Here is a 14,969-nt window from a genome sequence, read left to right as displayed (position 1 = left end):
TAAATATGGATTCATGAGATTTCAACATACATACCACTGGTCATGTGAGACACTTTTGCAAGTTTCTTCATCACATTGTCTAGCCGAGACTGAGTGCTCTCCAACTCGTGAGAGAAATCATCCAACATGCTAGAAAGAGGAGGCAGAAGGTTGGTGATACGCACAAAACTCCGCAAGGCACCGACCATGGAATTACGTCAGGATCTAGGTTCCATTTCAGCCAACTTAAAACAGGCCACGTTGGGATTCAGTACCCAGTCTATTATTCAAAAATCCTTGGGACAAGACATGCTTCTTTTGATTTTGGAATTCTGGGAGTTTATAAAAAGATAAGTTATATATGTACTATTAGTCAACATCCCCAGCCTGGTCTGAGGCATGCCCCCACCCCCATAATCAACACATTTCTTTCTTTTTCTTTTTTTTTTCATTTTTTTGTAGTTGTAGATGGACAGCGTGCCTTTACTTTATTTATTTATTTTACGTGGTGTGAGGATCAGATCCAGTGCCCTACACATGCCAGGCAAGCACTCTGCCACTGAGCTACAGCCCCAGCCAACACATTTATACTCTGTGGAGAAAACTATGAAAATTCACAGGTGTAGTCAGTTCAGACGAGGTTTTCTGTAAGATGAGCATGCTGCATATTAAAAAAGAGAAGCTTGATTTTTAGAGCTTTCTAGATTTCAGAACAGCAGGTACGGCAGCGTGGACCTGACTGCACAATACTACAAACTTACTGACAGGGCCACAGGGCAGAATGCAACTCTGAGAAGTCAGATAGCCAGGCTCTGTCCTTCTACCTTGGTCAAGGTACCCTACAACTTTGGGGGGACTGTTTTCTCACTTGTAAAATGGGGTGATCCTACCTTATGGGGTACTTGTGAAAACCATATAAAATAAATACAAAAGCACTGTGTGTCAACAAGGGTTAAGGAACGTACTTTAATGAGATATATTCTCCCTTAAATCCCTCTTTGCTTGATCATAATCAGAAAGCGTTGGTACCAACATCCCTGAGGGGCATCACAACCTCTCCTACTCAGGGAGCCACAGTTTCCTCCAGGAAAACCAGCTCCAGGAGACACTTTCCCTATTTGTTGGCCAATGTGCAGCAGGGAAAGCAAACACCAAAATCCGGTCCTCTTACTCCAGCAGTGCTTCCTCCATCAATCACCACACGTTCCAGACCTCTCAGCTGTTGATTAGCCCATGATTATTCTGAGGCTAGAATTAACACACCAATTAGTACCAGGGGCCTGACTACAAAGGCCTTCTTAACTCTGACAGTGTCACTGGCAGCTAGAAACTGTTGGTCTTGGTGTGTGCCCAGAAAGGACACATGACAGTCCTGCAGGATTGAGACCATCAACTCCTCATTAAGTCAATTACTAAATAAACTCCACATCAACAACTAAATAAATTTGTGTTCCTTACCTGAATTCTCAAACTACAACATTTTTAGCTCCTCTTAGAGCCTGGCAGCACTGCAGCCCTGCAGCTGGCAGGCCTCTGTGGGCAGGGCCCAATGCTGAAAAACAAGAGCTACCTTTGTGTGCTGGGTACGACTTCTCTCACTGAGACAAAGCAGGCACGTCGTTAACCTTTAGCCAAGGACACCCAGGGCCAAGCGTCCAGTCCTGCTCTAACTCAACGCCCGCCAGCCGAAGGGCACTGTGGCACACATGACATTTTACAATTTCCAGGAGCCATGTTTAAAAAATAAAAACTGCTGAAATTAAGGGGCTGGGGTTGTGGTTTAGAGATAGAGTGCTCTCCTAGCATGCACAAGGCACTGGGTTTGATCATCAGCACCACATAAAGTGAAATAAAAATATTGTGTCCACCTAAAACTAAAATATAAATTTTTAAAAAACTGCTGAAATTAACTAATAATCTTCTCTGTCTATTCCAATATGTGTAAAATATTACCATTTCAACATATCATTAATGCAAAAATTACTAATAAATTATTTTATACTTTTTTCACCTCAAAATCCACTGTGCACTTGACTCCTAGAGCACACCTCCATCTGACTGCTCACACTTCACCTGCTGAACAAGCACATGTGGGTGTGACTCGTGCTATTTTACTGGCACCATCAGCCAAGATTCATGTTTTTTCCTTTTAATTTACTTATTTTTACCAGAGTTACATACATACCTAGTTTAAAGAGATAAATGGTCCGAAAGCCTTTTTACAAACACCATGGTTGTTTTCTGTTCCCCAGAGCAGGTGCTTCCACCCCCTCACAGTCTTCTCTTGGTACATTCTCCATTTTTAGAAGTAACATCCTTGTACCCCAGGACCTTGACTTTTATTTTTATCTTCAGACTTTACCTGTTGGCTCAGCACTACCATAGAATTTAGCTCTCTTCCTATCTGGTCTTACCTCTGCATCCTCCCCACTTCCCTCTGATTGTATAGTCACAGTTTGATTAGATCAATATTCAGCATTTACATTAGGACTACTGAATAAATGCTACCCATGGCTGGGGGCTGTGTGGTGGGACTCGGAGCTCAGTTGTGGTCACCTCTGGCTGAGGGTTCACCCTTCTCTGGCCTGCCAAGTCTATAACCAGCCTTTGCCTGCTTTCTAGGATCTAAACTGTTATGACTGTTTTATTTCATATTTTATGACCCCAATAAGTTTTAAGCCTTAAAATAATTCTTTTGCTATTGTTCTAGTGGATTTAGTGGGAATAGAGAGAGGGGTGTGCTCAATTCACATCTTTAACTGGGAGTCTCAGGTTTTCTCTATTGTCTGTTTGCTTCACCAACAGACTACCTCAGGTCATTAATTCCTTCCCATCTCAACAAAGGAATTTAGAGTCTAATCTGTGTTTGACAGGAAGCAAAGTCTAGATTCCTGCTATTCCAACTGCCTAGCTGGTCTCCCTGCCTGGATCCACCCTGGGACACCACCTAAATCACACAGCAGCTAAGCCTCTCCAATACCTGATCCCACCTCACTCCCAAAGCCACCTCTCTGGTCTCCCAGCAAGCCCAACCCGAGAAGTCCTGCCTCCTTACCACCCAGACGAGGCCTTTCCTGCTCCTGTCTGCCTCCCTATCTGGACTTCGGCCACTCCCTCTGATGCCCATGCTACAGACATGGAACCTCTCACTCCATTCATTCTTCTGCCTCCAGATCTTTACAGGCAGGTGTTCTTTCTTCCTCCTGGTGCACGCCCCCTCACTGCCTTCTGGCACAAGCATGAGTCCCACCTCACCCGGCTATCTTCTACCCAGTCTGCAGGTTTCAATTAAACCCTTCTTTCTCAGAGAATTTCGGCTAAGTCAGAGCACTCTAGGCAGCAGCGCTAGACCAGTCACAGGGAACTTCCTACTTCACTGTCAACACTTACCATACTGACTTCATTTAAACAATGTCAACACATGTGATTCTGCAATCTTTGTAATGTTTTGAATAACCAATTAAAAAAAAGAATAAAAATTTTAAAAAATCTGCAAAAAAATTTTAAATAAATAAATAAACAATGTCCATTTCACTCAGAAAGTGGCCAACTCTCTGAATGGCAGACACAGTGTCTCTTCTGTTTGTGCTATGTACCCAGGGCCTCCCAGAGGGCCTGGCGTAGAACAGGTGTCCAGTAAGAATCTATAATGGATGCTTGTGTAATCTAAGACTGAGATAGGAGAGTTTTGAAATATCCTGATGGACTGTCTTGTTTCCCAGAAGAAAATTTGTAAAATGGTAAAAGTACTGCATGGTGGCATTTAAGAAGGTTGTTTTCGCTGGTCATGGTGGCACACACCTTTAATCCGAGTGACTTGGAAGGCTGAGATAGGAGGATTATAAATTCCTAGGCCAGTCTTGGCTATAAGCAAGACCCTGTCACAAAATAAAACTTAAAAGGGCTAGGATGTAGCACAGAAGTAAAGTTTGCTTGAAGTCAATCCCCAGTTTAAAAAAAAAAAAAATTTTTTTTTTTTTTGCTATCATAATTTATAATGTAAAAGAGATTGGCCATTTAAAAAGTTATGTTTCCTTGGTCTGGGGCTATAGCTCAGTGGCAGAGTGCTTGTCTCTCATGTGCGAGGCACTGGGTTTGATCCTTAGCACCGTATATAAAAAAACTAAACAAATGAAAGCATGCTGTCCATCTACAACTAGAAAAAAATAAAATTAAAAAAAAGTTATGTTTCCTTGATTTTTTGTTTTGTTTCTGAGAGGAAAATTTCCTTGCTAAATATAGAGTTAAATTTCTTAGTTTTTCTATTAAATTATGATTTAAGTTAAAGCAAAGTCCTGTCAATGCAGCAGCAGCCACGAGAAGACGGAGTGGCAGAGCTCCTAATGCCACCTGCACAGGCCTCCCTTCACACTGTCCATCCCGTTTGGAACAAAAATCTCCAGAGGTTACATCCCTGTTCACATTTGCATTCATAATCATGCTTCAAACATTTTCTCAGAGAAATTTGTTATCTGGTTTTGGAGGTGTTTAAAAATAATAACGATGCCCAAACCCTGCTGTAGATTTTATCTAAAGAGTTGCTTCTTTAGAGGAGGCTAGTCTACAACAGAATAAAAATGCAGCTATAAATAAAACAGCTTTTGGTTTTACAGTCACATAACTGCCAGGCCTTTGGGAGGTCTGTCCTATGAGATGCCTTTTTCTTCGGTCTCACTACAATGACGGGGTGCCTCGATACTCACACTGCCTGTTCCTCCAGCTCCCCTCCAATGCGCTGGGACATGTTCTTCAGCACCCCGATGCTGCCAGAGACCAGCTCCAACTGCTCATCCTGCTGTTCCACAATCAACTGGTGCCAGAGAAATGGGAAATAAGCAATTAAAATCCATCTTACCTGGTTCCAAGCCCAGCACTCTAGCAGCTGCTAGTTTCTCTGCCAGCTTGGGACAATTCACATTCAGAAGCAAAGCCCAGAAATCAAAGGACCAGACCGTCGCCTCTGAGAACACGCTGCTCAAAAGGCTGGATTGTCAAGCTACTGATATCTCCTGCTGATCCAACTTGTGAACAGTCAGCAGGGCTTGAAACCACCAAGAGAGATTTACTCTGGTTGGCTGAAGTCCAATAAAGGAACAGACAATGGCTGAAAACACACATGCAGATGACCACTGAGTCACGGGTATGTTTGGGAAGAGGAAGTCCACGGCCAGGATCAAGGTCTCCAACCACAACATACTGCCAGCTTAAATGCAAGAGAGACTGTCAAATCTCGAGATGTGGGAAAACTACAGTGTTTTTCTTCTTCCTCAAACACAATCTAGAGGAAGCCGTATGGAAATGTTATCTCAAGGACAACTACTTAATGTTGACTTTTAATTGTGCTTTATACCCTCTCTCTTTCTATTAAAAAATGGCTGCTTGGAGGGAAGATACAGCTCAGTTGGTAGAGTGCTTGCCTCGTATGCACGAAGCCTTGGGTTCAATCCCCAGAACCACAAAACAAAACCAGTTTATGTCTGGCTAAAAAATGGTTGCTTGGTTAACAGCAACTTGAGTAAACTACTAGTTAAGGAGACATACTAATGGAAACAAACGAACACATAACCTACACATACACAAAAAACACAGAATTTAAGAGCCAATAGTTTTAATAGACCTGATCGTCCAACCCCTAGATAGCTTTCTTTTAATAATCACAAATTAGAAGCACAGCATACAGTCACTTTCTCCTCCTCAACTTCCATCAAAGCAATTATTTTTCCATGTAATAGAACACATTAATAATTTTCAGTGAAAAAACAAAAACTCAATCTTTCTGAAAGGGTCTTCATTGACATGAACAAAAAAAATGAGTGTATAAATAAGAGGTTGGGGAAAAGGTTTTGTTTTATTTTTAAAAATCCTTGGCCTTGTCTTCCAGGGTTTTGTTTGTTGAAGTGCTGGAAGTCGAACTCAGGGCCTTTCGTGCACTAGGCAAGTGCTCTAGCCACCACGCCGCACCCCTGCCTTTCAGTTTTCATGTCTGTCTGCTTTCTATGAGACCTCCTCAAGCGTGGTTCTCTGAATACTGTGCTCTAAAGGCTTTAAAACCCCCTCGTGTATGTGATCATCACACAGTGGCACAGTCAACCGCGGGGCAAGCTCTGCTCAAACCTGCCTATCAGTAAGCAGTGTGGCCCCCATGGCTGGCGGAGGAGCCAGGGGAGGTATCCCGCCTGCCACCTCCCCTCCTGGCCGGCTGTTCTCAGGGTACCTGCTGCTGCGCCTGCTGCTCCTCGATGAAATGGGAATTGGCTAAGTGCAGCTCTCGATCCAGGCGCCCGTACTGATCTGTCGTTCCTGTGCTCCAGGTCTGGCTGCCACTGTCTCCTAGCAGTGCCTGTGTGAACGGGGTGATCAGAGTGAGGAACAGCAAACAGGTACCATCTCTGAACAGTGAGGCATCAGGGTGACAAAGAGCTCTCACATTTCTCACTACCTGGCCACACTTCTATGGGTGCCTGTGTAGTACAACTTCGGGACTGCCCTGAAGGGCCTTCTGTCTTCAAGCCCTCCCTACGTCTGTCCCATTAAAATGCAAATAAGTGTCCACACTAACCCAACAAACAAATCTGTACATTGTAAATTGCCTCACAATTTAACAGCACTCAGTCCCTTACCACAGCTCTTCCAAGGACCCAGAGTTTCCAGTCAAACTGGTTTACAAATCTGGAGTCTGTTATTGAAGGAGGATCCAGGAAGCTTGGGGGCCTCGGGGGATGGGGATTTCCCCAGGATGACGAGAAGGTAAACAATAGCCCCTCATACACAGAAGGCACGGAACCATCCACATCTGCTGAACTCAGTCTCTGAATAAAACCCGACACTTCACTGGAACTGAAAGCTAGACTTCCCAGAGGATGCGGGGTTGCTCCCCCAGGCAGCAGGACCACAAGGAGTCCTTGACACGGTGTTCTCCTCCAGGGTTTCTGGAGGCCAGGGGTAGCTTTCCCCAGGATGAACTCAAAGGAGTTTATAGCCAGAAATGGTTAAGTTTGAGAATATCTCGCTTATGTGAGAGGTCAGGAGGGAATGTGAGACCCCTTCCGACTGCTCACACCAGGACTGCTCTAAGACTCAGAAGATGCTGGTGACTGCAAATCATTCCTCCTTGTGGAGTGGCCAAAGCTTTGTACTAGGTACTTTTTACCTCTGGCACTACTAAAAGCCTAACCAGTTACTTGATTCTCTCTCTGGAAGCCCCACCCACGCCTCTCTCCATTGGACACTGACCTCCTCCTGACTTTCAGAAGTGAAGTCTACTAACAGGATACAGGGGCCAGGAGCGGCCAAGTTCAGGATGCAGAACACCAATCTCAGAGGCTGTTATCAGAGGAGCGCCTGAGATACTTACTATGGAAGTTCTTGTTGAGATCTTTGAGGCTCAGGGTATCAGTCCAGTCAAGAGGCTGGATGTGACTGTCTCTGGAGTAAAGCAGACCTATGGCCTTTGGTGGTGGCTCTGCCCTGACCTGTTCTTAGGGATGTCAAGATTTAAAAGATCTGGCTCATTCTAATCCCAAACTCTAAGGACCTCTGTGGAGGACATTGGGGTCTCATGACAATTTTTTCAGTGTCAGAAAAAGGGTAGAGTGCACCACTGAGCTTTAGGCAGGGACCTGGGGCTCCATCGGGCTGTGTACCACAGCCAGGGCTATGTTGTCCTCCAGTGTCCGTGGTCTACCCTTGGTGAGACATACATCATGTTGTTCAGAGTCATGTAGGTTTTATCGTGAAATAGCTTAGAGTTCATCAGTCTGATCCCCGGGAGTCTCATTCAATGGGAAAGAAGATGGAGGAGGCCGCAGCACTGAGGGATGAGCTTGCGGAGAGGTGGAGGCAATGCTGGTGAGGCTGCGAGTGGCACAGCACCTGGTACCTGGCACAAAGACTGACTGCCCACATGATGCCTGGAGAACCCTGGCCCCGATGTTCCTCGAAAATAGGAGGCCCTGTGACCTGTCACTCAGACTAAAACAAGATTCCAAGTCGTGCTTGGAAAGGAATGTATGAATTCTCACTTCATTCACATTACTTCACCTAAACTACCCAGAGAATAAACACGTTAAGGACAGGCGTTACCTACCTCACTGTCACAACTACTTCAGGTATCGTCATTTACTTTCCTATATGCTCATGTGCAAATGACAAAGGAATTCCCAAACTAGCCAGCTGTGGTCATTTATTAGCGTCTTTCTAGAGTTAGAGCCAGGTGGAATGAGCTAGCTAATGACTATTCCTGCCTGTACAAGAAGAAGAAGAAGGAGGAGGAGGAGGAGGGGGAGGGGGAGGAGAAGGGGGGAGGAGGGGGAGGGGGAGGAGGGGGGAGGGGGGGAGGAGGGGGAGGGGAGGAGGAGGAGGAAGGAAAAAAAGGGAGGTAGACAAAAACAAATCAAACCCCCCCCAAACAAACAAGACTTCAAACAGGAGGTCAGGTGATACTTGTTTTCAAAATTAAGTGTCTCAGCAAACACCTACTAGGTATAAAGATTTATGTTATAAACTACCAATTCCTAATTAGTAATAACAGTGAGGTAATTCCAAGCTACAGGCTTCTAAATGGATTACTGGTAACTTTCTGGACTCCGAATAGTCATTCAAAGCAAATAATATCACTCTGAACAACCTTGTGATTTTCCATGAAATCTTTCTTACTCCTAAAGCAAAACAGATATTCACAGAATTTATAAAAAACAATTTGTCAATAAAAATCATCTACCAGCTTACCAACAGGTTAAGGAACATTCTAACCACTGAAAGAATGTAAATCAAACCTGAATTTAAGTTCTAGGTGATGACTGTATATTTTTAAAAGGATCATATTTTAACAATTGGAAATGAGTTTCTTTCATACACCATGAGTAATTTCTTATCACCACTTAAAGAGATATTTAACTTAACACACATTTAAAGTTCTTCAAACGTCTTTCCATTAAATTTCAATCATTAAGTGTCTAGTGAGTTCTATGGGTAGGCAGGTAGTAGCAGCTAGAGATAAAAAACTCAAAACAACAATTTTCATCTCAAGGAGCTTGGGTCCAGCAGAAAGAAAGAAAGAACAAGTAACTGAGGTCCTTAGAGGAAGCCTGGTGTAGGGTGTGTTCAACAGGTACAGAATGAACCCCTGAATAAAGAGCTCTGCGGTGAGTGCTGAAGGCGGATAAGCAGAGGAGAGAGGAGAGGAGAGGAGCGGGGCTGGAGGTGGGACGCCAACAGCCATGTTGGAGCAGCTGACTGGATGCCATGGTTAGACCATGTGTTAAACTCATGGTCCCCAGGCCCCTGGCACTGCTGGGAAGTGGCAGAACCTTTAAGAGGAGGAACCTAGTGGCAGGTCTTCTGGTCATTGAGGAAACGCCCTTGAAGAGGATAGTGGAACCCCACCCCCTTCCTCTTTCATGTCCCAACCAGGAGGTGAACAGACATGGCATGCTGCCACCATGGCTGCCTCACCACAGGCCCAAAACCAAGGGGGTCAATGATTATAGACTCAAATTCCAAAACTGTGAGATAGAACAGACCTTTTCTCTTTATGAGCTGATCATCTCAGACATTTGTTATAGTAACAGAATACAGACTGACACACTAGACTTCCCCGAAATCTCCCCGTGTCACTCCAGGGTCTTGCTCTTTGTTATGTGATATAGAGACTGTCCGCATTTAAAACTCCTATGTCTAATCAAGTATTTTCTTTGACACTTAGATTTTGATGTCTTCTCACCTGCCTATTTTTCCTTTCAGCTAACGCCTGCACAGATGAAGTTGACATTTGATCCTTCATGTCCTAATGAGACAAAGAGAAGAACAAAAAGTGAATGAAAAATATCTTTAGCAAAATACATATAGTTCATTATTATGTTTTTTTTAACAAAAACCTTTTATTTTCAGCCTCAACAATAAAGGAAATAAAGAAACATTCCCTTAAAAAGAGGTAACCTGAAAAATAAACTTAAATAGGAGGAAAGAGGAAGGGAACTAACTTTTACTGGGTTCCTACAACAGGCCAGAAACAGCTCTCACTGAATTTTCAGCAACCCTGTGAAGCAGGTGTTATCACCACTTTCAGGTTGAGGAGACCCAGATCTAGAAAGACACGTGCAACTCTGAAAAGCTGCACAGCCAGTGAATGGTATCCCTGAGGCACACAAACACCTGTGCTCAAGGACTAGCATCCTTTTTAAAAAAAAAACATAAAAAATCATGAAGAATATTTATTGTTTTCAAACACAGAACATTTTCATACTCACATTTCTTTTCTTTCTTTTTTTGGTCCCGGGGACTGAATGCAGGGGCATTCACCAATGAGCTGCCTCCCCACCCCCTTTTAGGTTGAGGCATAGTCATGCTAGGTTGCTGAGGCTGACCTCAAACTTGCAGACCTCCTGCCTCAGTGCCTCTGCAGCTGGGACTGCAGGCATGCTCGCTTACCCAGCTCACTTATTTCTGAGTTAAAAGGAAGTACAGACTATTTCTAACCAGAATGAGTTTCCACAGTGGCATCAAAAGTAATTTTGTATGGAAAGAAAAATAAATGTATTATTAAATCTGGAGCAAAATACTTTATTAAATATAAACCATTTTGCTTTTCACACTTAACCATTACCTGATATACAATAAAATGATTTAAAATAGGATGACTACAATTTTCTTTTTTCTTTAAAAAAGGCTGTCACGATACATTATACTTTCTGTTGGCAAGTAGATTATTTTTATAGATGCACATGTTAAGGTATTGTTTGTTTTTTTCTTTGGTACTGGGGATTGAACTCAGAGGCACTCGGCCACTGAGTCACATCCCCAGCCTTATTTTGTATTTTATTTAGAGACAGGGTCTCACTGAGTTGCTTAGCACCTCACTTTTGCTGAGGCTGGCTGTGAACTCGCGATCCTCCTATCTCAGCCTCCTGAGCCACTGGGATTACAAGCGTGAGCCACTGCGCCCAGTAAGGTATTTGATTTTGATGGAAACTTCTTCCATGACCCACGGTAAGTGAATGGTAGACGAGATGGTACCATGGCTTTTATGATTCCTACTACGGTAAAATTGCCATCTTTCAACTTTCAAAGCTCATACTCATTCATTCTCAAATACGCATGCCTCTGATACACACCAGGCATACAGCAGTGAATGACACAATGAGGCCCCGTTCTGTTTCCGTGGAGCTGCATGGTGACTTCCCTGAGTCAGACACCTCAGGTGCTGTTAAAAATGCAGTTCTCTAAGGCCCCACCCAGACCCACCAAGTCAGACTCTTCAGGGTGAGGTCTAAACTGGCCCCTGTGGTCTACACAAAAGCTAGATGCCTCAAAGTGAGATGATCAGACAAACTAGTATCTCCTGGATACCCTCTCAATTTATCAATTAAATGAACAGTTTAAGATAATATTCTGGTATCCAAACAAAAAATTCCATTCATTTACTATACATTAGTAACTATTAAAAAAATATCTGAGAAGTTCACTAGGGAGATAATACAAGCTTTTTAAAATGTGCCCAATGCATTGTACCATAACTTTCTAAAAAAAATGTGTGTGTAAAAAGTAGTATCTGAGCCTCTGAACGCTGCATAATGGAATGTACTCTTGCTGTGAGAGGTCAGGAGGCAAGGGGAGGTGGCGACGGCACTGGAGCACCAGGCAGCTGCTGGGGTGCTGGCAGCCCTGAGACGCTCTGGATACTGCTCAACAAATTCACCAAGCTGTACACGTAGGTACCTGAACTTTTCCTATTATATTTTAATTAAAATGTCTTTTTTTTTTTTAAAGAGAGAGTGAGAGAGGAGAGAGAGAGAGAATTTTTAATATTTATAATATTTATTTTATTTAGTTCTCGGTGGACGCAACATCTTTGTTGGTATGTGGTGCTGAGGATGGAACCCAGGCCGCACGCATGCCAGGCGAGCGCGCTACCGCTGAGCCACATCCCCAGCCCCTAAAATGTCTTTTTTTTTTTTTTTTTTTAAATATTTATTTTTTAGTTCTCGGCAGACACAACATCTTTGTTGGTATGTGGTGCTGAGGATCAAACCCGGGCCGCACGCATGCCAGGCGAGCGCACTACCGCTTGAGCCACATCCCCAGCCCCCCTAAAATGTCTTTTTAAAACATACTGCTCCCAAACAATCACGGTAAACAGGACCAACTCTTTAAAAATAAAATTTTCACTTTGTTTGAAGAGCCCCAAAACAGTCACTGCCTTGACTCACAAATTCCACTAACAGAAATGTACTTTAAGGAAATAACATCAAATATATACCAAAAGAGACGTGCAAAAACGTGTGATGCTATTTTATTTATGATATAGAGCTAGAACTAAGCAGCATATCCACTTATACTATATAGTATCATATACTAGACAGTATGCTTATGAAGAGTCCTGGAACGAGACAGCACACAAATGACCAAACATGAGAAAAGACTCTAACCACTTCTAATCTAAGGGCAACCAGAGATACGTTCCCTAATTCCACGAGGAAAGAAGAAAAAGCCTAGTAATACTTAGTGTTGGTGAAATATGGAAGCTGGGGGCAGGGGCACATGCCTGTAATCCCAGTAGCTCAGGAGGCTGACGCAGGAGGATCACGAGTCCAAAGCCAGCCTCAGCAAAAGCAAGGCACTAAGTAACTCTGTGAGACCCTGTCTCTGAATACAATACAAACTAGGGCTTGGAATGTGGCTCAGTGGTAGAGTGCCCAGAGTGTCCCAATACCCCGGCCCAAAAAAAAGGAAAAATGGAGCTAGGCATAGTGGCCGGTAATCCCAGCCGCTCAGGAGGCTGAGGCAGAAGGATCACAAATTTAAAGCCAGCCTTAGGAACTCAGTGAGACCCTGTCTCAAAATAGAAATAAAAAGGGCTAGGGGTGTGGCTCAGTGGTAAAGTACCTCTGGATTCAATCCCCAGTACCTCAAAATAAATAAATAAAGTCTTCTGAATTGGGAGCGTAGCTCAGTGCTTGCTCAGCATGCACAAGGCCTGAGGTTCATTCCCCCTCCAATGAAGTCTTACTGTAGATACCAAGAAAATACTAACCAAATACTAACCACATTTAAAATGTGTTTTCTCATTGAATTCCTTACTACTTAAACAAATATCTAGGTTATGCTCACAGAAATAGTTACTGAAGTATGGTTTGCAACCGCTAAAGATTAACAATTAAAGTATCTACTGGTGGGTCAATAGTTAAATAAACCATAACAGAACCAGATTAGAGAAGAGGTTAGCAGCAGGGTCTTTCATGCCCAAAACTTAGGTTCAAAAACTGGTAATGCAGAGAATATCATGCTAAGTGAAATAAGCCTAAAACCAAGAGCCAAATGTCTTCTCTGATAAGTGGATGCTGGTCCATAGTGGGGTGGGGGGATAAGGAGGAATAAAGGAACTTTGATTTGTGTAGAAGGGAGTCAGGGGAGGGGTGGGGTTGTGGGGATGGGAAGAACAGTAGAAAGATACACATTATTACCCTGTATACATGGATGATTACACTAGTGGAGTGACTGAACCATGTACAGCCAAGGAAATTGAAATGGTGCTCCATTTGTATTCTATATGTCAAAATGCATTCTATTATAACAAATTAATTTTTAAATAAAGATAATAGCTGTTCTAAATTGGGCAAATTTCTCAATTTCTCTCTTTCTTTTCCATTTATGGAATTAATAAAGACATGAAGAATGATTAATAACAGTGGTCAAAAATCTAGTAAACACTCAAGTAAATACTATCATGTAAAAGGAAACAACCATGAAAAGGGGTTATCTAAATCTGCAGCCACTGAGCCCTGAAATGGAGTCGGTAAAATTGAGAAATTAAAATGAATTTATTTTAATTAACTAGAACTTAAATTCAGTTACTGGAAAACTTCTATTCATGTTTGGAAAAAACTGGGTTTGTGACTCTCACTGTAAATTTTATAGATGCTCTCTACAGATGAAGTTCTTCCAATGAAAATCTCACATCTGAATTGACATGTGCTTAAGTGTAAGATACACGCCAGATTAAGCAGTCTTGGTATAAAAAGTTTAAAAGACTTCAATCTCTCATTAATGTTTCTTAAGATTGATTACATGTTCAAATGATAACCTTCTTGATAATAGGTTAAGTAAAATATACTTAATTTACTTGTTTCTCTTCCTTTTTCATGTGGCTACTAGAAATGAAAATGCTTAGCACTGAATAATAAGGTCACAACTACGAGAAACACTGCCAGCCGGCACTGAGGAAAGTGACTGACGTGCTGTTATCATTTCACATTTCAGTTTCTTTTTCTATTTTATCCTCTTGCAAAATTGTTCTAATTCTTTAATGAACATGCATTACTTTAATGAAATACATATTTTAAAGGTGCAATTCTAAAGTTTTCTGCTTAATAAAAAACTGTGATTGTGTTTGTGTGTGTGTGTGTGTGTCTGGCCACGGCTGCTGGTAAAGGGCTAAGTTTTAAGGACAGCACTTTATGTAGGTTAGAGTCACCAGATACCACATTACGGATCACCTTCACACTGGGATGTGGAATTCTCAGCTATGTTACTAAACAGTTTTCAACATTTGGTAACAACCTATCATGCCAAAAACATAATTACTCATCTTCTTCCTAACACATGAAGTTTAGAACCAGCAGTCAAAAGCAGTTATTCCCAATAAAATATGGTTCATTTGCCAAAAGAACAACCAATGTCCTGATCATGTTCCTGCTTCCCTCCACGCTGTCTTCCAAGCGGAACCAGAGGCCCCATGAGTCCCAGTGCTCCCCACTCCTGGGCCTCCTATCCCAACATCATGTGCACACAGACATCTTACGCTTTCTGATTAACCAATGTCACTTCTTCTTGACTTACAACTGTAAACTAAACATTTCTTGGGTTGGAATAGATTTTGGGGAGGGAGGTGGAAAGAGCAGGGCAATCTGAATCCCTTTGAAAGTTAAAATTGGAGAAATTAGTGAGGCTCATTTCATTATTAAAACTGAGATCCAAAGAGACTGGCTGATTTA

General features: G+C 42.6%; 1 protein-coding gene across 2 annotated transcripts in view; it reads right to left on the bottom strand.

Moving 5' to 3' along the window:
- The window catches only part of Stx6 (syntaxin 6), a 42,813-nt gene that overhangs the window by 13,493 nt on the left and 14,351 nt on the right, over positions 1-14,969 (bottom strand). For both annotated transcript variants that reach the window (XM_026392886.2, XM_077802736.1), the window contains exons 4-7: positions 9,701-9,763; positions 6,194-6,319; positions 4,683-4,789; positions 35-129 (exon numbers count right to left, since the gene is read on the bottom strand). In XM_026392886.2, coding sequence (XP_026248671.2) covers positions 35-129; positions 4,683-4,789; positions 6,194-6,319; positions 9,701-9,763 — 391 coding nt within the window. The remainder of the gene's footprint in view (positions 1-34; positions 130-4,682; positions 4,790-6,193; positions 6,320-9,700; positions 9,764-14,969) is intronic.

Source organism: Urocitellus parryii, chromosome 9 (genome assembly GCF_045843805.1).
Source record: "Urocitellus parryii isolate mUroPar1 chromosome 9, mUroPar1.hap1, whole genome shotgun sequence".
Lineage (NCBI taxonomy): Eukaryota > Metazoa > Chordata > Mammalia > Rodentia > Sciuridae > Urocitellus > Urocitellus parryii.
This window is presented reverse-complemented; position numbering and strand designations above follow the sequence as displayed.